The sequence below is a fragment of the Cervus canadensis genome, chromosome 21 (assembly GCF_019320065.1).
Source record: "Cervus canadensis isolate Bull #8, Minnesota chromosome 21, ASM1932006v1, whole genome shotgun sequence".
Lineage (NCBI taxonomy): Eukaryota > Metazoa > Chordata > Mammalia > Artiodactyla > Cervidae > Cervus > Cervus canadensis.
In genome coordinates this window covers 16344801-16369382 of record NC_057406.1, presented here as the reverse complement: position 1 = coordinate 16369382, position 24582 = coordinate 16344801, and the positions used below count along the sequence as shown (strand labels likewise).

Here is a 24582-nt window from a genome sequence, read left to right as displayed (position 1 = left end):
ACCTGAGCAGTAGGGGGCGCTCTCCTCTGAGGATGCAGACCCTGCTTGTTCAGACAGGGAGTCATTGCACTGGGGCAGCACCTGGGTGTGGTTTCCTGAAGAAACAGCATTGATTAGAGGGTTGAGAGGGTTGAAGATCAAGAAACTCAGTTAACCAAAATAATTTTTAGGAAAGGAGGGGAGTTTGGGGGGAAATGGATACATGGATATGTATGGCTGAGTCCCTGGCTATTCACCTGAAACTATAACAACATTGTTAATCGGCTAAACCCAAAACAAAGTAAAAAGTTCAAAAAAATAATAATAATAATAATAATAATGACCTAGTGATGGAGCTGAGATGAAAGCTGTAACATACCAGTAAAGTTACCATAATCTTAGTGTTCCCTTTCTCTATGAACAGTCCTGGTCCTGACAATACCATGATTCCTGTTTTAAGCCAAGTTTTGCCCTAAGAATGAGTTAAATAAGTTGCTCTATCCTTAATCTACCCCTAAATAGAAGAAACAAAAAAAAAAAAAAAGAAGAAACAAAACAAAATCCTTTCTGAAGGATTTGTACAATTTTTTATCTACAATGTTTGTGATTTTAAAAACACTAATATAAAAGAGATCTCATGGAAAACAAGAGGAAAAGGAAACATTAAAAAAATTTCCCAGGGTATTTGGCTCTTAGAGTTACCTGACAGAGAATTTATTTTATTTATTTTTATTAATTTTTATTTGAGCATAATTGCTTTACAACGTTGTGGTAGCTTCTGCTGTCAGCAAATTTAATAAGTTATATATACATGTACGGGTTTCCTAGGTGACTCAGTGGTAAAAAATCTGCCTGCCAAATAGGAGACTGGGCTTCCATCCCTGGTTGGGAAGACCCTCTGGGGAAAGAAATGGCAACCCACTCCAGTATTCTCACCTGGGAAATCCTATGGACAAAGGAGTGTGGCAAGCTACAGTCCATGGAGTCACAAAAGAGTCAGAAGCAATTCAGGGACCAAACAACAACAACAACACATATATATCTCCCCTCTTTCTTGGATTTACTTCCTATTTAGGTCACCACAGAGCACTGAGTAGAGTTCCCTGTGCTATACAATAGGCTATTATTTATCTATTTTATGTGCTCAGTTCAGTCACTCAGTCCTCTCCAACCCTTTGCGACCCCATGAACCACAGCAGGCCAGGCCTCCCTGTCCATCACCAACTCCCAGAGTCCACCCAAACCCATGTCCATTGAGTCGATGATGCCATCCAACCGTCTCATCCTCTGTCGTCCCCTTCTCTTCCTGCGCTCAATCTTTCCCAGCATCAGGGTCTTTTCCAATGAATCAGCTCTTCACATCAAGGGCCAAAGTATTGGAACCTCAGCTTCAACATCAGTCCTTCCAATGAACACCCAGGACTGATCTCCTTTAGATGGACTGGTTAGAACTCCTTGCAGTCCAAGGGACTCTCAAGAGTCTTCTCCAACACCACAGTTCAAAAGCATCAATTCTTCTGTGCTAAGCTTTCTTTATAGTCCAACTCTCACATCCATACGTGACCACTGGAAAAACCATAGCCTTGACTAGACAGACATTTGTTGGCAAAGTTTACGTGTGAGTGTATGCTAAGTCACTTCAGTCGTGTCTGACTCTGTGACACTATGGATTGTAGCCCATCAGGCTCCATGTCTACGGGATTCTCCAGGCAATATCTATTTTATACTTAGTATCAATACTGTAGGGCTTCTGAGTCTGATGGCTCAGGCAGTAATGAATCTGCCTGCAATGTGAGAGACCTGGGTTTGATCCTTGTGTTGGGAAGCTCCCCTGGAGGAGGGTATGGCAACCCACTCCACAATTCTATCCTGGAGAATCCCCATGGACAGAGGAGCCTGGCAGGCTACAGTCCATGGGGTTGCAAAGAGTCAGATATGACTCAGTGACTAACTGCCCAGCACAGCACATCAATAGTGTATATATGTCAATCTCAATGTCCCAGTTCATCCCACTCTTCATTTCCCCTCTTAGTATCCATATGATGTTCTCTATATTGGTGTCTCTATTTCTGCTTTGCAGTAAGTTCATCTCTACCATTTTTTTAGATTCCACATATAAGTATTGTTATACAATGTTTGTTTTTCTTTTTCTGATTTACTTCATTCTACATAACAATCCTATTTCAAATCCTAAAAGATGATGCTGTGAAAGTGCTGAACGCAATATGCCAGCAAATTTGGAAAACTCAGCAGTGGCCACAGGACTGGAAAAGGTCAGTTTTCATTCCAATCCCAAGGAAGGACAATGCCAAAGAATGCTTAAACTACAACACAACTCGACTCATCTCACAAACTAGCAAAGTAATGCTCAAAATTCTCCAAGCCAGGCTTCAACAACACATGAACCATAAATTCCCAGATGTTCAAGCTGGTTTTAGAAAAGGCAGAGGAACAAGAGATCAAATTGCCAACATCCACTGGATCATCAAAAAAGCAAGAGAGTTCGAGAAAAAAAACATCTATTTCTGCTTTATTGGCTATGCCAAAGCCTTTGACTGTGTGCATTACAATAAATTGTGGAAAATTCTAAAAGAGATGGGAATACCAGACCACCTGACCTGCCTCTTGAGAAATCTGTATGCAGGTCAGGAAGCAACAGTTAGAACTGGACATGGAACAGACTGGTTCCAAACAGGAAAAGGAGTACTTCAAGGCTGTATATTGTCACCCTGCTTATGTAACTTATATGCAGAGTACATCATGAGAAATGCTGGGCTGGATGAAGCACAAGCTGGAACCAAGATTGCTGGGAGAAATATCAATAACCTCAGATATGCAGATGACACCACCCTTATGGCAGAAAGTGAAGAAGAACTAAAGAGCCTCTTGATGAAAGTGAAAGAGGAGAGTGAAAAAGTTGGCTTAATGCTCAACACTCAGAAAACAAAGATCATGGCATCCGGTCCCATCACTTCATGGCAAAGAGATGGGGAAACAGTGGAAACAGTGGCTAACTTTATTTTTTTGAGCCCCAAAATCACTGTAGATATTGACTGTAGCCATGAAATTAAAAGACGCTTACTCCTTGGAAGAAAAGTTATGAACAACCTAGATAGCATATTAAAAAGCAGAGACATTACTTTGCCAACAAAGGTCTATCTAGTCAAGGCTGTGGTTTTTCCAGTGGTCATGTATGTATATGAAAGTTGGACTATAAAGAAAACTGAGCATCAAAGAATTGATGCTTTTGAACTGTGGTGTTGGAGAAGACTCTTGAGAGTCCCTTGGACTGCAAGGAGACCTAATCAGTCCATCCTAAAGGAGATCAGTCCTGAATGTTCATTGAAAGGACTGATGCTAAAGCTGAAGCTCTAGTATTTTGGCCACCTGATGTGAAGAGCTGACTCATTGGAAAAGACCCTGATGCTGGGAAAGATTGAGGGCTGGAGGAGAAGGGGACAACAGAGGATGAGGTTGCTGGATGGCATCACCAACTCAGTGGACATGAGTTTGAATAATCTCCGGGAGTTGGCAATGGACAGGGAGGCCTCTCGTGCTGCAGTCAATGGGGTCGCAACGAGTCGGACATGACCGAGTGACTGAACTTAACTGAACCGAGCATAACAATCTCTAATTCTATCCATGTCTCTGCAAATGACACAGCTTTATTCTTTTATGACTGAGTAATATTCCATTTTATATATGTACAACATCTTCTCTATCCATTCCTCCTGTGAGGGACATTTAGGTTGCTTCCGTGTCCTGGCTGTTGTAAATAGTGCTGCAGTGAACATCAGGACGAATGTGTCTTTTTGAATGAAGATTTTCTCCAGGTACCTGCCCAGGAGTGGGATTGCTGAGTCTTACGAGAGCTCTACTTTTAGTTTTTTGAGGAACCTCCATACTGTTCTCCATAGTAGTTGTGCCAGTTTCCATACCCATATGTAGGAGGAGTCCCTTTCCTGCACATTCTCTCCAGCATTTATTGTTTGTAGATTTTTTAATGATAGACATTCTGAATGGTGTGAAATAATACCTGACTGCAGTTTTGCATCTCTCTGAAACTCCAGTACTTTGGTCACCTCATGCGAAGAGTTGACTCATTGGAAGAGACCCTGATGCTGGGAGGGATTGGGGGCAGGAGGAGAAGGGGACAACAGAGGATGAGATGGCTGGATGGCATCACCAACTCGATGGGCATGAGTTTGAGTAAACTCCAGGAGTTGGTGATGGACATGGGGGTCTGGTGTGCTGCGGTTCATGGGGTCGCAAAGAGTCAGACACGACTGAGCAACTGAACTGAATATTTAGTGATGTTGAACATCTTTCCATGTATTTGTTAGCTATCTGTATGTCTGGAGAAATGTCTATTTAGGTCTTTTTCCCATTTTTTAATTGAGTTGTTTGGTTTGTTGATATTGAGTTGTTTGTGCATTTTCAAGATTAGTCGCTTGTTAGTTGCTTCATTTTAGTTGCAAATATTTTCTCCCATTCTGACAATTGTCTTTTTGTTCTGTTTATGGTTTCCTTTGCTATGCAAAAGCTTTTAAGTTTAACTGGGTCCTATTTGTTTATTTTTGTTTTTATTTTCTTTACTCTAGAAAGTTGGTCAAAAAAGATCTTGTTGAAATTTATGTCAAAGAATCTTCTGCCTATGTTTTCCTCTAAGAGTTTTATAGTCTGACAGAGTATTTAAATAGCCATGATTAAAGTGCTCCAAGAATTAATTAACAAGATGTGTGTCTTGGCAGAGAAATGATAACAAAAGCAAATGAAAATTCTACAGCTGAAAAAGTTAACAGCTGAAATTAAGAACTAGAGAATGAGTCTATCAGCACATTAGATCAATATAAAGTAGAAATACTAAAATGGAAGATGAGAGGATAAGTGTTCCTCTATATAGAAAAGCTGATCACATGGTAAGTGCCTGGTTAACAATACTGTATAACAAAGTTTCCCCCCACACTTAGCAGTTGAAGGATTTTTTTTTTAATTTTAATCACGATTTTCTGGTCAGTGATTTGGGAAAGACTCAACTTGGCAGTTCTATCTTTGGAGTTTCTCATGTGGTTGCACTTAGATGTCATCTGGGGCTGATATCTCTAAAGGTTTGATTGAACTGTGATTATGTAAGGAAATTCCCTGAAGTATTTTTTTTGTTGTTGGGGAAGGGGAGGGATAAAGGAGCATCCTGTCTGCAACTTAATCCAGAAAGATTTTACATGCTCAGGGGGAAAATGGGGCAGGAGAGAAACAAAGAAGGAGAGAGAGGGAAAGCTAGAGCAAGACAGAGAAAAAGAGAGAAAAGAGTGAGAGAGAGAGGGAGAGGAAAGAAAGAAGGAAGGATTAAAGCAAAATATTAACCTAACGTTTGTGGAATCCAGATAAAGTTCAGAGAGAATTCATTCCTAGAAAACCTTCACTAAAGGAAATACTAGTAACATCAAACCCATAAAATGCCTAGGAGAAAACCTAGGTAAAGATGTGCAAAACATCTGAGAGAAATTCAAGACCTAACTGAATGAAAGGATATATTTTCCCAATGAATTGGGAAACTCAATGTTATCAAAATAAATCATTCTCAAATTTATATACAGATTAAAGCTAACCTCAATAAAATTCCCTGATGCTTTTGTGTGTGTGAAACATGACAAGATGATTCAAAATTTATGTTGTTGTTCAGTCACTCAGTCATGTCTGACTCTTTGCAACCCCATGGACTGCAGCACGCCAGGCTTCCCTGTCCATCACCAACTCCCAGAGTTTACCCAAACTCGTGTCCATTGAGTCAGTGATGTCATCCAACCATCTCATCTTCTGTTGTCCCCTTCTCCTCCTGCCTTCAGTCTTTCCCAGCATCAGGGTCTTTTCTAGTGAGTCAGCTCTTCACATCAGGTGGCAAAGTATTGGAGCTTCAGCTCAAAAATGTATACAAAATACAAAAACCAAGAAAGACCAAGGCAGTTAGCAAGAACAACAACAACATAACTTCTTTAAATTAAAGTTACCCAGATTTACTATGTGTGCTTAATCACTCAGTCATTTCCAATTCTTTGTGACCCAGTAGACTATAGCCCGCCAAGCTCCTCTCTTCATAGGGACTCTCCAGGCAAGAATACTGGAGTCTGTTGCCATGCCCTTCTCCAGGGGATCTTCCCAACCCAGGGATCAAACCCAGGTCTCCCGCCTTGCAGACAGATTCTTTACCATCTGAGCCACCAGGGAAGGTTCAAGATTTACTATAAAGTTACAATAATTAAGAAAACGTGGGGAAAAAAAAGAAAACGTGGGACAGGTGCAAGGATAGACAAATGACACAGTGGAACAGAATAGAGAGTCTAAAAGAAGTATTCAGACATATGTGCCCTTTCGTTCTTCACGAAGGTGGCACTGCAGTAGGGAATAGTCTTTCCAGAAAAAGACTTTGAGTCAACTGGATGCCCATATGAAAGCATGACACTTGACCCTTATCCTACACAGTTATCAATCCTAGAAGCAGTGTATAATTATATGCAAAAGAAAAGTAATTACACTTCTGTGAGATACTCTCAGAGAACATTTTTGTGATTTTGGAGTAGACAAAGTTCTTTCTAGAAGGATATAAGGAGCTCTGTGGACTTGCAACAATGGACTGGTTCAAAACTGAGACAGAAGTACGTCAAGGCTGTATATTGTCACTCTGCTTATTTAACTTCTATGCAGAGTACATCATGTGAAATGCTGGGATGGATGCAGCACAAGCTGGAGTCAAGATTGCTGGGAGAAATATCAATAACCTCAGATATACAGATGACACCACCCTTATGGTAGAAAGTGAAGAGGAATTAAAGAGCCTCTTGATGAAAGTGAAAGAGGTGAGTGAAAATGTTGGCTTAAAACTCAACACTCAGAAAACGAAGATCATGGCATCTGGTCCCATCACTTCTTGGCAAATAGATGGGGAAACAATGAAAACAGTGACAGACTTTATTTTCTTGGACTCCAAAATCACTGCAAATGGTGACTGCAGCCATGAAATTAAAAGATGCTTGCTTCTTGGAAGAAAACTATGACAAACCTAGACAGCATATTAAAAAGCAGAGAAGTTACTTTGCCAACAAAGGTCCAACAAAGCTATAGCTTTTCCAGTAGTTATGTATGGATGTGAGAGTGGGACCATGAAGAAAGCTGAGCGCTGAAGAATTGATGCTTGTGAACTGTGGTGTTGGAGAAGACTCTTCAGAGTCCCTTGAACATCAAGGATATTAAACCAGTCAATCCTAAAGGAAAGCAGTCCTGAATATTCATTGGAAGGTCTGATGCTGAAATTGAAGCTCTAATACTTTGGCCACATGATGGGAAGAACTGACTCATTGGAAAAGACCCTGATGCTGAAAAATATTGAAGGCAGGAGGAGAAGGAGATGACAGAAGATGAGATGATTGGGTGGTATCCCCAACTCAATGGATATGAGCTTTGAGCAAGCTGCGGGAGATAATGAAGGACAGGGAAGCTTGATGTGCTGCAGTCCATGGTGTCACAAAGAGTCAGACATGACTGAGCAACTGAACTGAACTGACTGACTGAAGGAGCACTACATGTACAGTAAAAAAGGTGATAAGTCGAACTTAAGATTAGTAACTTGGCTCACTGAAGTACAGCATACCATTAAGAAAATAAAAATATAAGACAGAATTAAACACACAAAAAACATAATAAATATTTGTTCCAAAAGTCATCATCATGGTAGTTTGCACCATTGTATTTGTAATAGTCAAAACCTGGCAACAAACTTAAATCTCTGCCATTAGTTGAATGGATCAACGCATGGTCATGTGATAATTCAAAGGAATACTCTATCATAATAAAAATGAATACAATGTTGCCATAAACAACATCATGAGTGAATTTCAAACACAGCTTGAAATCAAAGAAATTAGACACGAAAGAAAACATTCTGTATGGTTATACATAAAGTTCAAAAACTGACAAATTATTCTATGGCAGTACAAGTCTTAGGTAAGCAGTCTTCCCTGGAGAGGAGGAGGACACATTTGTTGGGAGGCAATAGTGATTCTGTGATGCTGTGAATGTTCTCTTTGTAGATCTGGGTTGGGGAACATGACCTAGGTGTACACTTATTGTTTGTACTTTGTTCCCTATTATTATCCTTAAATAATAATGTTTCATAAAAATATTATTCATCTAAGCATTTCTTTCCCTGACATAGCACTTCTTAGCATTTCTTAGCACTTCTTTCCCTTGAAAAAATGAGTGAACAATGAGAAGGTTATGGAGCAGGACCTTAACGGAGCCTTCTCAGGACAGACCACCCTCATGTCCTCCACTTGCTTCTGTGTGTAGAAAATCCTTAGCCAAAGAATAAATTTAATCACAGAAATGAAAAAATTTCAGAAACAAAGGAAAACCATCAAATAGGATAAAATAATAATAGTTTAACCCTAAACAAAGTCGTAGGCTATAGCTAACATTCTGAGCCATATCCTTTGAGCTGTTGTGCAGATACTGAAATCCCAAGCAGGTGGTAGAAGTAAATTACATGATGACCAGACTAGTGGGGTGCCATTTCCTTCTCCAGGGGATCTTCCCAACCCAGGGATCAAACCTGAGTCTCTTGCATTGCAAGCAGATTCTTTACCATCTGAGTCAACAGGGAAGCCCATAATCTTCTTCATCTTACACAATTCCAAGAATCGGCCTCAAGGAAATGTGAACAGACCGACACTAGAACTGATGATTAACTGTATTCCGAACAATAAAGGTGACACTGATCAGACCTATTTCAAGATGACTGCCGGAGCTAGCTGTGCTATTCTGCAGGTAACCTGTCCCCTGCCTCCACCTGTGCACTCCTGAAATTCCCATTTAAAAACTCTCGCCCCTGATCAGCAATGGGGAGCTGGTTCTTTGTTACATGAGTCCTCTGTCTCTCAGAACTGCTGGTTTCTTCAATAAAGCTGTCTTTAGTTTTACCCCACGTTTGTCTCTCAGTGTTAGATTCTTGAGTAATGAGCAGCTGAAACCTGAGTTCAGTAACAAGAGTAAACATTTCACTACAGAATATCTTCCTTTTCAAGCCTCTTTTCTCTTACTCTCTGCTTTGGGGACATTTCACCCCAGGAGCATCTTAAGTATAGTAGCCCCTCCCTGTCTTACCTGAGCAGATCACAGAGGCCATGTTGCCATGGGAACAGTCAGGAACACCCAGGGCAGTCACAGGGCATTGCCACAGGAAGGACTCAGTCCCTGAGCAGTGAAATTGGGCTTTCCAGAGCTGATCACTTCCTTCTGCTCCGTTTGGGGTGGAGATGGAAACTCCACAGCCGAGCTGACGACAGACAACATTGGCATTGGCCAGACTCCAGTGGGAGGCACAGAGAGCTCTCCATTGTCCAGAAATATTCATCTCCACCCGCCCCTCACACTGAGAGATGCCATTTTTCATAAGCCGGACATCTGTGTACACTGATAGAAAAAGACAGGATTTCAGCAAAATCTGATTTCTTTTTTAGCTTGAACTGAGTGTACATAGAGGATAAGTCCTGACCTGCATCTCACCTGAACAGACAACCTGAGCAGCTCCACTGTGGTTACACGTGCCCCCTGGACAGGGCACTCTGGGGCAGACCTGGAGCTCAGGCTCCTCCCCCTCACACCTGAATTCTTCAGCCTGGACCCAGTCATCGGACTCTCTGAAGAGCTCATGTCCCAGGACAGACACAGCCTTGCCACACCCCAGCTCTGCACAGATGACCTGGGCAGTGGGGAGTGTGAAGTTCCCATCAGACACTGGGGTCCAGGCTTCTCCAGAATACACTTCTACTCGCCCTGAGCAGGGTCCATCCCCTCCAGCCAGACGCACAAATCCTAAGAGAAACAAAGCACAACAAACTCAGTGAGTGTTCATGAACCTGGATTGACAATTTGAAACAACATCCCACAGGCAATGGTGTGAAAGATTTTTTTCCAACTGTGGAATAAGAAGGGATAAGAAGAGAGAATTTGCCTGTCATTGTCAAACTGCATTTTCAAGAGCAAGTTTCTGAAGAGATATCCAGAAGGACTGAAGGATCAGTTCGGAATGGCTGAACCCCAAGAATATATATTTTGGTTAGGAATGTTAATTCCTCTCTGGGGACCTGGAAACTATAGTGCCCAAACAAACTGCACAGTGGTAGACATTCAAACTTGGGTACAGAGCTGAACTGAGAGTTAAAAAGGTCAATGGGATTCAAGAGGTTAGAGGCCTAAGAGACAGAGAGGTTTAGAAGTTTAGAGGACCATCCTGAGATTTCTGAGGCTAAAATTCTAGCCAGTTTTCTCTCAGAGTCAATATTCAAGTCACTGAGGACGGGGAAAATCACACAGGCTGGATCTGAGTGCAGGTATTATAATCTAATTGTGAAAGAAGTTGTCCGCAGGTAAGTTTAGAAGTGACAAAAGCTCAGAGAGTCATAGGAAAGGGAGGGAATGGTCCGAGCCATCTTTCTTAAAAACCTAGGATTTATCAAGACACCTGGGAGAAAGTGAGGTCTCAGTGGGATTATGCAAGACAATTGAGTTAGTTGATTACTTCATACTAGACATGAGATTCTCAGCAAATGTGAAAGAGTAATAATAATTTAATGTATTCTAACCTTATCTATATGCTAACTGCATATGCTTTTCCTACTTGGATTTCTGAGATAAGAAGCCAGCAAGCTATAAAAAAGGAGAATGAGAGGAAGACAGCAGACAGCAAACAAGCCATATATACTTTAGAGATTTCTAAATTGCAAAAGCCTCAATAGAAATGAAACAGAGAAAGATTTGGGGAAAAAAGACTTGTTCAACAAGATTTTAACACTTTTTATCCCCTGTGCTCCTCCCATTTGCCACATAACCCTGCTACCCTTTCCCATTTCTCCCAATGCAGAAAAGAAAAAACAAGCTTAAGAGCTACAAATAGATGGAAAGGAGACTCCAAAAGGAAAGAACTTCTGTAGGGAGTGAGGTGGAGTGAGTGGTAGGTTAAACGGGGAGTGGATGGAGTATGAGAGAGAGACCAAAGAAAAGACTGATGAAAATGTTTCATCCTTCAGAGACCATATTTTGGATGGAGAAAAGGTAATCCAATAGGAAAAAACCTGCACATCATAAAGAACAACTTTTAAAATAATTTTCCTGGTTTCTGAGTGTGCTCATGATTATTCATGTACATGGTGGAATTTGTTCTGGTGAAGGACTCTGATTGCATAAGTGTGTGAACTTTGAAGTCTCAAAAAGAATGATGTAACAGAATAAAAATCTACTATAGAGAGCAGGCGGAGAAGGCAATAGCAACCAACTCCAGTGTTCCTGCCTGGAGAATCCCAGGGACGGGGGAGCCTGGTGGGCTTCCATCTATGGGCTCGCACAGAGTCGGACACCATGGAAGTAACTCAGCAGCAGCAGTAGCAGCAAAGAAAGCAGGAGAGAACAGAAAAGGCACTGCAGAAATTAAAGAATTAAAGGATTAGCTTGACCACTCATACAAGAATGAATGATGAGAAAGAGGAAGATCTGCTTGCTTTTTATTATTTATCCATTTCCATCTCCCCAGAGAGGCCCAGGTTAGGACCCCTAATTTATTCTGGCTGGGAGTTTGGTCACAGGCTACACATCCTACATAAAGTGTTTTTATTTAACTGGTTCTTGTTGTTGTTGTTGCCCAGTCACTCAGTCATGTCCGACTCTTTGCTACCTCAAGGACTGCAGAATGACAGGCTTCCCTGTCCTTCACTATCTCCATGAGTTTGCTCAAACTCATGTCCATCAAGTCGGTGATGCCATCTAACCATCTCATCTTCTGTCGCCCCCTTCTCCACCAGCCTCCAATCTTTCCCACCATCAGGGTCTTTTCCAATGAATCAGTTCTTCATATCAGGTGGCCAAAGTATTGGAGCTTCAGCTTCAGCATCAGTCCTCTCAGTGAATATTCAGGGTTGATTTCCTTTAGGATTGACTGGTTTGATCTCCTTGCAGTCCAAGGGACTCTCAAGAGTCTTCTCCAACACCACAGTTCAAAAGCATCAGTTTTGCAGTGTTCAGCCTTCTTTATGGTCTAACTCTCACATCCATACATGACTATTGAAAAAAACCATAGCTTTGACTAGATGGACCTTTGTCTCAAAGTAATGTCTCTGTTTTTTAATATACTGTCTAGGTTTGCCATAGCTTTTCTTCCAAGGAACAAGCATCTTTTAATTTCATGACTGCAGTCACTGTCCAGAGTGATTTTGGAGCCCAAGACAATAAACTCTGTCACAGTTTTCATTTTTTCCCCTTCTATTTGCCATGAAGTGATGGGACAGGATCCATAATCTTAGTTTTTTCAATGCTGAGTTTCAAGTCAGCTTTTTCACTCTCCTCTTTCACTTTCATTAAGAGGCTCTTTAGATCCTCTTCACTTTCTGCCATTTAGGGTGATGTCATCTGCATATCCGAGGTTGTTGATATTGTTATACTAATTGCACGAGATTAAAAATTTAGAAAGACAAAGAGAGAAGTGTTTCTTGTATTCTGTTTTATATACCCTGATAAAAGTTAAATATTCAGACATGTGCTGGATAATCAATAAAGTCTTAGGATATATTAGGATAGAGACTTCTGAGACATATTATTTCTTTTTCACTTTCTACTTGATTTTAAAATTTACCTGGAAGAATAAGTGTGTAAAAATTCCAAGAAAATTATTAAATAGAAGGCTGATGTGATGAGTAAAGATATTAAATATAATAAAGATATATCTTTGTCTGGTCTCTTGCTGTGTAGACGTCTTGTGTCCTTAGGCACACACAGCATCTTCCACACCACACCTGGGCCCTCAGTGCTGCTCAGAGAACCTCACAGTCGCCTTCATCAGCTCCCATTGCCATTCCCCTTCCTCCCAGCTACTGTAAAACCTGCTCCACCTTCTTCAAAAACTACGCTTGTCCTCTTGCTCCAAATAAGCCCCCAAACACAAGTCTCTTATATCTTTGAAACCATCAAATATAAACTACATAATCTCATATCATAAAACACAGAAATTCATGTTTTATTCCCTCCACCTTTGACTTGCCAGCGCATGGCTAAGTGTTCCTCCAAACTTTGCATTTATACAGATATCTTAAAGGAAAAATTGGGGAGAGAGACTTTTCTAGTAACAATGAAAGAATATATGACTCAGAGCATTTCATTCACAGCTCTCTAGTTCTACCATCAAAGAACTATGAACCGTTACATCTAAATTTGCAAAGGAAACTTGAAATCTGGCATAAATCCATAAGAATCTCTGATTTGTTCAACGATATCCCTTTAGGGATCACCTCTATATATGTAAATGATATCCTCCTATAGTAAGAGTAGCCTCCACTCCTACTAGCCTAGTGCAAAATAATGTCTCACATTGTTTGTACAGAAACAACTCCACCCAGGAAAGTACATCCTCATTTTTGTCCCTCTTCTCATAGCCTCCCTGTGCAAAGAGAATGTGTATGTGGCACTTAGCAAATGTTTCACTGTTACAAAAAGTGAATTTAAAAAAAAAATATGAGGATTTATTTTAATTGGGAGAATAAATAAAGCTACTTCAGCGTCAGGTAAGTCCACTGGAGAAGAAAAGAATAGCAGAGATTTATAAGAGGAAAGTAAATGAAGCTCATCACTCACAGCCACAGTGCACTCAGGGAGGATGGGGAGGTGCCTCAGTCCCATCTAGCCCACCTATCTCCTATTGCCCTGCTGATCAGACACCAGCTCTCTTGGAACTTTCCATTTTCTCAGCCGGTGGACAAAGAACTGACCATACCTGAGCAGATGACTCCTGCATCTTCTTGATGATCGCAGTTGTGTTGCCGCCATCCCCAGGAAGGGCAACTCCACACTTGGGACTCCTCTCCTCTGCAGTTCACTTCATCCAGCCAGATGGGCCCTGATCCCGCCCCGAAGTAAGAAGAGATAGTGGCATCCAGGGCTTCTCCACAGCTCAGCTGCTTGCACACCACGCGGGCATCGTCCAGGTCCCAGTTGTCATCACAGATGGTGCCCCAGGAGCCCTGGTCAAGGATCTCCACTCTCCAGGCGCAGGGACCGCCCCCGTCCACCAGGCGGAGCTGTCTGCTGTCTGAGCGGAGAGAAATGGAAAGATGGGGTGATGACACCAGGGGTTGAGAAGGGTCTTCTGTCCTGTAGGACCCCCACCTGAGCAGTAGGGGGCGCTCTCCTCTGAGGCTGCCGACCCTGCTGCTTCAGACACAGAGTCGTTGCACTGGGGCAGCAGCTGGGTCTGGTTTTTTATACCAGTGGCAAGAGAATAATAAGGTTGAAAAACAGGAAGAAAATAAAACAGGACATATTAAGTTGAAAACACTCTAGTGAGCAGTCTGAGACAGAAGGTGGTATGAAGTCCTATCAGAGTTAACATTCTGATCTGTAGTTCTGCACAGCATCAGAGAAAGATTTACAGAAAATGTTAGTGTCTCTACTGGGAGCAGTTAAATGAGTTCAGAGTCACTGGAATGAGCTGGCAGCTGGATGGATTCCTTTCAAAGCACACACATTTTGACCCCGTGGACCTAAGAGTTAAAGGGGTTGAGTAAAGGGAGTGGCATCAGGAACTGGCCTTATCAGATGCCTCGGATAGCAATCATGAATCCTCTACCATTAGAATCCTTCTCCCTGGTACAGTCATTCAGAACTGAAAAACAAATGGATTCTGTGATATCTTGGTTTACCTCCAGAATATTTCATTTGCAGTTCTAAGCTTCAGACTTCAGATCTGAATACTTACTTGCAAACAATGTGATCTCTTTGAGTAGACTGAACAACTTTGAATGGAGATGATATCATTGACACTGGCCAGATTCCACTGGGAATCATAGAATGTTGCTTCTTCTCCCAAAAAAAAATATAATCCCTCCTTGGACTTTGTATCAAGAATCTCTGTTATTCAAATTTTGGAGTTATGTGATCTTTAGGGGCAAACAGTGTGTATGTTTGCTTAGTCACTTCAGTCATGTCCAACTATTTAAGACCCTATGAACTGTAGCCCACCAGGTTCCTCTGCCCATGGGATTCTCCAGGCAAGAATATTGGAGTGGGTTGCCATGCCCTCCTCCACGGGATCTTCCTGGCCCAGCGATCTAACCAGTGTCTCCTGCATTGCAGGTGGATTCTTTACAGCTGAGCCACCAGCGAAGTCCTTCTAGTTCTATCACTGAGCCGAAATAGGTTACATTCCTGCAAGCCCTTGAACAAATAACATTAACAGGCTCACTGTATTCTCCTCTCGTTTTATACATAAAAGTGATGTAAAGAAAGGTTAAAGAAAGTCCATCAGTGTTGCACTTTAAGTAAATGATGAAGTAGAGAATTAAACCTAAAATTTTCCACTTCTACAGAGTATGGAGGAGTTCAGAGCAGGCAAATGTGTTTTGCTGGGTCTTGCTGGATACAACTTTAAAAGCTGGAAAATGTTTTTTAAGAAACAGTAAATGCATTCAACATTTGTTGACACAACATGGACTAAATATGCTAAAATTCTAAAGAGTGGAGACTATTTCAATGTTAGCCAAGGATCTATAGCTTCTTTTTCTCTGGGAATTTGCCGATTCATTGCATAATTTAATGATTCAGAATCTGGGCTTGGGCAAGCAGAGGACTATTGTTGTGACAGGAAGCCAGCATAATTTGGAAGTTACCTGGTGCTGGAGTGACAAAATTAGAGTCTTGAGAGCTTCTCTCACACAGCACGTTTTCTCCTCAAAGATCTGCCCAGTATATCATCTGCGAAGGACAGGAGTCTAAAGAACTATATAAAACACTTGAAAAGTAGAGTCTTTCTCATTCTCTTGGTTACTGAGCTACCAAAGAATCCAGGCTCTGAACTGAAATCTCTGAAAGTCCATGTCATAAGGACAGAGAAATCAGAGGTGAACTGAGTGCTACCAAAACTGCAACCCACACTTGTTACAGCTCAGTTTTAGGTTATATTTAGATGTCTGAGTGATACACACCCCGTCCCCCTATCTGCCCTGCAAAACAAAGGGTAAATCCTTTCAGGTGTTAGAAAATGTATCAGAAGTATCTTACTTTTTCCCATATAATTTATAGCATTCAATAAAAAATGACATGACATTTGACAAGTTAGGATAACATGACAAATGACCAAAGTGAAAAAAAGAGATAAGAGAATGCAGAGACACACATGATAGAAATGTATAAAGATTTTTACTATGATCAATGTATTTAGGGGGAAAGAGAGAAGGAGAGAATATACAATTAAAAAGATGAAAAAAATTAACAAATAATCATAAACAAATAAAAATAGCAATGGAACCATTGCCAACCTAAAATAAAATATCTAGGATTAAAAAGTGAATGAATAAGACAAACGAATTTTAGATAGAACTTAGAATATAGTGATTTAGAGGAGTCCTAAAGATGAGAGATGAGAAGGAAAAGAAAGAGTAGGAGAGAGAGAAGAGATACAGAGACAGACAGACAGAAATACAGAAGTCATATTTGAAGATATAATGATAGAGAATTTTTTAAAAATATAAATGGAAGAGTATGAAAACCCCCACTCCTAGTAAAGCTGCTGAAAATCAAAAGGAAAAAGGGAAATCTGGAATAATAACACATTTATTAATACTAAAGGAAGAAAAAAAAGGTGGGGAGAAAAAGGAACATAAAGCATGTGGATCAATCAAAAGCAAATGGCAGATACCAACACATCAACATTAGTAATTGCATTTACAGTAAATGGATTAAGATAAAACAAAACTGACATGAATGTTATTTGCAAAATGATCACCTTATGTTATGAAAACAAAGAGAGGTTGAAAGTAAAATGATGGGGAAATGTACTAGCTGTAAGAAAACTGGAGTAGCTTTATCAGTGTCCCAGGAAGCAGACTCTAGAAAAGATACACGACTTGAGAGTAGTGCTGAGCGAGGGCGTCGAGGCAGACGGACCGAAACCACAACCACAGACAACCAGCCGATCTGATCACAGGACCACAGCCTGTCTAACGCAATGAAACTAGGCCATGCCATGTGGGGCCACCCAAGACGAATGGGCCATGGTGGAGAGCTCAGACAGAATGTCATCCACGGGGGAAGGGAATAGCGGAATGGTGAAACACTGCAGTATTCTTGCCTCGAGAACCCCATGAGCAGAATGAAAAGGCAAAATGATAGGACACTGAACGATGAACTCCCCGGGTCAGTAGGTGCCCAATATGCTACTGGAGATCAGTGGAGAAATAACTCCAGAAAGAATGAAGGTACAAAGCCAAGGCAAAAACAATACCCACTTCTGGATGTGACTGGTGATAGAAGCAAGGTCCAATGGTGTAAACAGCAATATTGCATTGAACGTGGAATGTTAGGTCCATGAATGAAGGGAAATTGGAAGTGGTCAAACAGGATATGGCAAGAGTGAACGTCAACATTCTAGGAATCGGTGAACTAAAAAGGACTGGAATGGGTGAATTTAACTCAGATGGCCATTATATCTACTACTGTGGGCAAGAATCCCTTAGAAGAAATGGAGTAGCCCTCATAGTCAACAAAAGAGTCCAAAATGCAGTACTTGGATGCAATCTCAAAAACAACAGAATGATCTCTGTTCATTTCCAAGGCAAACCATTCAATATCACGGTAACCCAAGTCTATGCCCCAACCAGTAATGCTGAAGAAGCTGAAGTTGAACGGTTCTATGAAGACCTAGCTGACCCTTTAGAACTAACACCCAAAAAAGATGTCCTTTTAATTATAGGGGACTGGATTGCAAAAGTACAAAGTCAAGAAACACCTGGACTAACAGGCAAATTTGACCTTGGAGTACAGAATGAAGCAGGGCAAGGGCTAATAGAGTTTTGCAAAGAGACCACACTGATCATAGCAAACACCCTCTTCCAACAACACAAGAGAAGACTCTACACATGGACATCACCAGATGGCCGACACCAATATCAGATAGATTATATTCTTTGCAGCCAAAGATGGAGAAGCTCTATACAGTCAGCAAAAACAAGACCAGGAGCTGACTGTGGCTCAGATCATGAACTCCTTATTGCCAAATTCAGACTTAAATTGAAGAAAGTGTGGGAAACCACTAGACCATTCAGGTATGACCTAAATCAAATCCCTTATGACTATACAGTGGAAGTGAGAAATAGATGTAAGGGACTAGATCTGATAGAGTACCTGATGAACTATGGACGGAGGTTCATGACATTGTACAGGAGACAGGAGTCAAGACCATCCAAGAAAAAGAAATGCAAAAAAGCAAAATGGCTGTGAGAAGAGGCCTTACAAATAGCTGTGAAAGGAAGAGAAGCAAAAAGCAAAGGACAAAAGGAAAGATATACCTATTTGAATTCAGAGTTCCAAAGATAGCAGGGAGAGATAAGAAAGCCTTCCTCAGCGATCAGTGCAAAGAAATAGAGGAAAACAATAGAATGGGAAAGACTAGAGATCTCTTCAAGAAAATTAGAGATACCAAGGGAACATTTCATGCAAAGATGGGCTCAATAAAGGACAGAAATGGTAGGGACCTAACAGAAGCAGAAGATATTAAAAGAGGTGGCAAGAATACACAGAACTGTACAAAAAAGATCTTCACAACCGAGACAATCACAATGGTGTGATCACTCACCTAGAGCCAGACATCCTGGAAAGTGAAGTCAAGTGGGCCTTAGAAAGCATCACTATAAACAAAGCTAGTAGGCATGATCAAATTGCAGTTGAGCTATTTCAAATCCTAAAAGGTGATGCTGAGAAAGTGCTGCACGCAATATGTCAGCAAATTTGGGAAATCTCAGCAGTGGAAAAGGTCAGTTTTCATTCCAATCCCAAAGAAAGGCAATGCCAAAGAATGCTCAAACTACCAAACAATTGCACTCATCTCACACACTAGTAAAGTAATGCTCAAAATTCTCCAAGGCAGGTTTCAGCAATATGTGAACCGTGAACTTCAAGCTGGTTTTAGAAAAGGCAGAGGAACCAGAGATCAAATTGCCAACATCCACTGGATCATCGAAAAAGGAAGAGAGTTCCAGAAAAACATCTACTACTTCTGCTTTATTGACTATGCCAAAGCCTTTGACTGTGTGGTTCACAATAAACTGTGGAAAATTCTGAAAGAGATGGGCATACCAGACCACCTGACCTGCCTCTTGAGAAACCTACATGCAGGTCAGAATGCAACAGTTAGAACTGGACATGGACCAACAGACTGGTTCCAAATAAGAAAAGGAGTACATCAGGGCTTTATATTGTCATCCTGCTTATTTAACTTATATAAAGAGTACTCATGAGAAACGCTGGGCTGGATGAAGTACAAACTGGAATCAAGATTGCCGGGAGAAATATCAATAACCTCAGATATGCAGATGACACCACCCTTATGGCAGAAAGTGAAAAAGAACTAAAAAGCCTCTTGATGAAAGTGAAAGAGGAGAGTGAAAAAGTTGACTTAAAGCTCAACATTCAGAAAATTAAGATCATGGCATCCAGTCCCATCACTTCATGGCAAATGATGGGGAAACAGTGGAAACATTGGCTGACTTTATTTTGGGGGGCTCTAAAATCACTGCAGATGGTGACTGCAGCCATAAAATTAAAACATGCTTGCTCCTTGGAAGGAAAGTTATGACCAACCTAGACAGCATATTAAAAAGCCAAAACATTACTTTGCCAACAAAGGTTCATCTAGGCAAGGCTATGGTTTTTCCAGTAGTCATGTATAAACATGAGAGTTGAACTGTAAAGAAAGCTGAGCACTGAAGAACTGATGCTTTTGAACTGTGGTGTTGGAGAAGACTCTTGAGAGTCCCTTGGACTGCAGGGAGATCCAACCAGGCCATTTGAAAGAAGATCAGTCCTGGGTATTCATTGGAAGGACTGATATTGAAGCTGACACAACTGAGCGACTGAACTGAAGTGACGTTTGTTTATAGAGAGCTCCTACAAATAAATAAAAAATTTTAAAGCATTCTAGAGAAAAAAATATTGTCATGAAAGATATCTTAAAACTGTAATATAAGAAAGAAGATAATATTTTTGTATATAGTGTTTGTGAAAGTTGCTCTGCTACTGCTAAGTCACTTCAGTCGTGTCTGACTCTGTGCAACTCCACAGACGGCAGCACACCAGGCTCCCCCATCCCTGGGATTCTCCAGGCAAGAACGCTGGAGTGGGTAGCCTTTCCCTTCTCCAGGGGTCTTCCCAAGTCAGGGATCGCACCTAGGTCTCCCACATTGCAGGCAGATTCTTTACCTGCTGAGTCATCAGGGAAGCCCAAGAATATTGGGGTGAGTAGCCTATCCCTTCTCCAATGGACCTTCCTGACCCAGGAATCAAACCAGGGCCTCTTGCATTGTAGGCAGATTCTTTAGCAGCTTAGCTACCAGGGAAGCCCTAATGTGGATTAAAAAATAAATATATATATGATGCATGTTCTTATGTCAAGACTATGAAGAGAATAATACTCTTTTAAAATTAATTATTTATTTGGTTGTGCTGGGTCTTAGTTGCAGCATGCAAATTCTTATTTGTGGGATCATAAGAAAAAAAATTGTAACTCCATGTGGTGATGGATATTACTGTACATGTGGTGATGATTTACCAATATGTACAAAAACATAAACACTATGTTTTACACTTAGAACTAATGTTACAAGAATAACATCTCAATTAAAAATTTTAACAAACAAGATTGGAATATGTGGATAAAATCAGTTCCATCCTTACCTCATTTAGGCTTCTCTGGTGGCTCAGACAGTAAAGAATCTGACTGCAGTGCGGGAGACTCAATTGCAATACCTAGGTTGGGAGGATCCCCATGAGAAGGGAATGGAAACCCATTCCAGTATTCTTGCCTGGAGAATTCCGCGGACAGAGGATCCTGGCAGGCTATAGTCCATGCAGACACAGAGTCGGACATGATGGAGCAACTAACATTTTCACTTAATGTCATTTTGTGGACACAAATTAAACTCACCACTTAGATTTTAAAATATCAAATCTCACTGCATCCTACAGGGTTAGGACAGACACACAGAAACAGTATGTCACCTGCACACGAGATGTAGGCTTCCTCCTCTGGAGAACATGAAGTGTAATTCCAAGGGTCAGAAGGACACTGCCAGAGAGAGGTGTCAGTTCTCCGACACCGGATTCCATCCACCCACTGGGGTCTAGAACCTTCTCTAAGAGCAAGAGAAGAGTTGAGGGTTCCACTGTCCCCACAGCCAAGCTGTCTGCAGATCACGGACACAGTGATGTCGTCCATGGGGCTGCGGCAGACACTGCCCCAGGTCCCGTTGTAGAAAACTTCCAGCCACCCAGCACACTGCTGGTCCTCACTCACCATCCTGAGGGCCAGGAACTCTAAGTTCGAAAGGGGAGGAGACAGGACACAATGAAAACTTTGCTGGATGTTTTAGGTTTTCCTTTCTTCTAGAAATGGTGAACATTCATCTCTGACCTTGTTTAAGAGGTACCCACTAGATGGAAAGACTGACATTGCCTCACTTTTAACTGACTTTGTCCATTTGTGTCTGTCCTTCTATTTCTACCACAATGCTGTAGTGGATATGAACTGAGAGGAAGAGCAAACTGTGTGGGCGCTCGTCAGGTACGGGTAGCTGAATCCAGCTTCCTGACGAAATCTTTGAAGAGTGTGTCAAGGGATGTGATGTGGATATTAGGGAGACAGGCGGAATAATTAACCCCAAAATGTCCACATCCCAATCTCTGCAACCTGTGAATATGTTACCATACCTGACAAAAGGGATTTACAGATGTGATTAAGAAAAGGACCTTGGGACAGTGAGATTAAGCTAGAATATTATATTAAAAATGTGAGCCCAGTCCAAGCACATCCTTAGACCCACTATCCTTAAACATAGAATACATTTCTTAGCTCTGCCTAGAGAGAGAGAGATGTGACTCTCGATAATATTTGGAGGCCTGCAGCATTGCTGGTCTGATAATGGATGAAGGGAGCTGTGAACCAAGGGATGTAGGCGGTTTCTAGAAGCTTGAGAATTCCATGGACAGAGGGGCAGGGCAGGATACAGTCCATGGGATCACAAAGAGTCAGACATGACTGTCTGAAGAACTTTCTTTTTTTTTTTAATCTAGAAGATTGAAAAGACAAGAAATAGATTCTCCCCCAGAGCCACAGAAGTGATGCAGCCCTGCTGAAGCCTTGATCCCAGCCCAGTGAGATCCTTGCTGGACATCTAAGCTACAGAAGAGTAAGGAAATAAATATATGCTGTTTTAAATCACTAATTGGTAAATTGTTAGGGAAGCAAACGGAAACTAGTACCGTGGCTTTAAAATTTTTGTATGTAACTGGAGAGAGAGCCTTGCTTTCAACAAAAACTGTAAAAAACGGCTCTGCCAGGAAACACTGGGGAGAAGAAAGGACCAGATCCTCAGCTGCTGCAGGAGGAAGTGAAAGCACCTCGTCTTCACGTCTGCTGGAAACACAGGCTCCATGGCAGGAAGCCTCCTTCTCTGGTCCTTTCGGCATCGCTCCTCAGAGCTCAGACCCCGTCCTCCAGGGCCCCACCCCTCCCCCAGCCTGTGGACAGTGCGCAGCGCAGACCTGAGCAGATGACCCCCGCGTCCTGCTTGTGTCTGCAGTCGTGCCGCCCCCAGCCCCGGGAAGGGCACCTCCACACGTGGGACTCATTTCCTTTGCAGTTCAGGTCGTCCAGCCAGATGGATCCTGATCCCGCCCCAAAGTGAGCAAACCCCGTGGCATTGAGGGCTTCTCCACAGCCTAGCTGCCTGCACACCACGCGGGCATCGTCCAGGTCCCAGCCGTCATCACAGATGGTGCCCCAGGAGCCCTGGTCAAGGATCTCCACTCTCCCGGCGCAGGGACCTCCCCCGTCCACCAGGCGGAGCTGTCTGCTGTCTGAGGAGAGAGAAAAGGGACAATGGGGCGTTGACCTGGGAAATGAAAAGGATCTTCTGTCCTGTGGGACCCTCACCTGAGCAGTAGGGGGCGCTCTCCTCTGAGGCCGCAGAGCCTGCTGGTTCAGACAGGGAGTTGTTGCACTGGGGCAGCACCTGGGTCTGGTTTCCTGAAGAAACAACAATGATCAGAAGTCTGGAAGGGCTGAAGAACAGGAAACTGAATTAAGGGAAATAATGACCTAGTGATAGAGCCTAAGATGAAAGCTGTGTTCAGTTCACTTCAGTTCAGTCGCTCAATAGTGTCCTACTCTTTGCGACCCCATGAACCACAGCACGCGAAGTCTCCCGGTCCATCACCAACTCCCGGAGTCCACCCAAACCCATGCCCATCGAATCGGCAATACCATCCAACCATCTCATCCTCTGTCTTCCCCTTCTCCTCCTGCCCTCAATCTTTCCCAGCATCAGGGTCTTTCCAAATGGTCAGCTCTTCACATCAGATGGCCAGAGTATTGGAGTTTCAGCTTCATCAGTCCTTCCAATGAACACCCAGGACTGATCTCCTTTAGGGTGGACTGGTTGGCTCTCCTTGCAGTCCAAGGGACTCTCAAGAGTCTTCTCCAACACCACAGTTCAAAAGCATCAATTCTTCAGTGCTCAGCTTTCTTTACACTCCAACTCTCACATCCATACATGACTACTGGAAAAACCACAGCCTTCACTAGACAGACCTTTGTTATCAAAGTAATGTCTCTGCTTTTTAATATGCTGTCTAGGTTGGTCATAACTTTCCTTCCAAGGAGTAAGTGTCTTTTAATTTCTTGGCTGCCATCACCATCTGCAGTGATTTTGGAGCCCAACAAAATGAAGTCAGCCACTGTTTCCACTGTTTCCTCATCTATTTGCCATTAAGTGATGGGACTGGATGCCTTGATCTTAGTTTTTTGAATGTTGAGTTTTAAGCCAGCTTTTTCATTCTACTCTTTCACTTTCATCAAGAGGCTCTTCAGCTCCTCTTTGCTTTCTGCCATAAAGGTGGTGTCATCAGCATATCTGAGGTTATTGATATTTCTCCCAGCAATCTTGATTCCAGCTCGTGCTTCATCCAGCCCAGCATTTCACACCATGTACTCTACATATAAGTTAAATAAGCAGGATGACAACATACAGCCTTGACATACTCCTTTCCCAGTTTAGAACCAGTCTGTTTTCCCATGTCCAGTTCTAACTATTGCTTCTTGATCTGCATGCAGGAGGCAGGTAAGGTGGTCTGGTATTCTCATCTCTTTAAGGATTTTCCAGAGTTTGTTGTGATCCACACAGTCAAAGGTTTGGCATAGTCAATAAAGCAGAAGATGTTTTTCTGGAACTCTCTTGCTTTTTCTGTGATTCAACGGATATTAGCAATTTGATCAATATGAAAAGGCAAAACTTTTAGCTGAAGAAAAAGAATATAAAATTCATTTTGCTTATGATTTTGAGTCATTGATCAGGAAAAAAACTCAGTTTGGCAGTCTTTCAGTGGGGTCTTTCAGTGCTGCAATTAGATGTCACCTGGAGCTGAAGTCATTTAAAGATTTGACTGAACTCTGGTTCTGTAAAGAAACTCCTAGAAGTGTTCTAAGAGTAAAGGAACATCATTTCTTCAACTTAATTCAGA

General features: G+C 41.9%; 1 protein-coding gene across 1 annotated transcript in view; it reads right to left on the bottom strand.

The window, feature by feature from the left end:
- The window catches only part of LOC122423125, a 119495-nt gene that overhangs the window by 79214 nt on the left and 15699 nt on the right, over window positions 1-24582 (bottom strand). The window contains exons 5-11 of the mRNA XM_043439905.1: window positions 22997-23089; window positions 22606-22920; window positions 21064-21378; window positions 13790-14104; window positions 9538-9846; window positions 9136-9444; window positions 3-95 (exon numbers count right to left, since the gene is read on the bottom strand). Coding sequence (XP_043295840.1) covers window positions 3-95; window positions 9136-9444; window positions 9538-9846; window positions 13790-14104; window positions 21064-21378; window positions 22606-22920; window positions 22997-23089 — 1749 coding nt within the window. The remainder of the gene's footprint in view (window positions 1-2; window positions 96-9135; window positions 9445-9537; window positions 9847-13789; window positions 14105-21063; window positions 21379-22605; window positions 22921-22996; window positions 23090-24582) is intronic.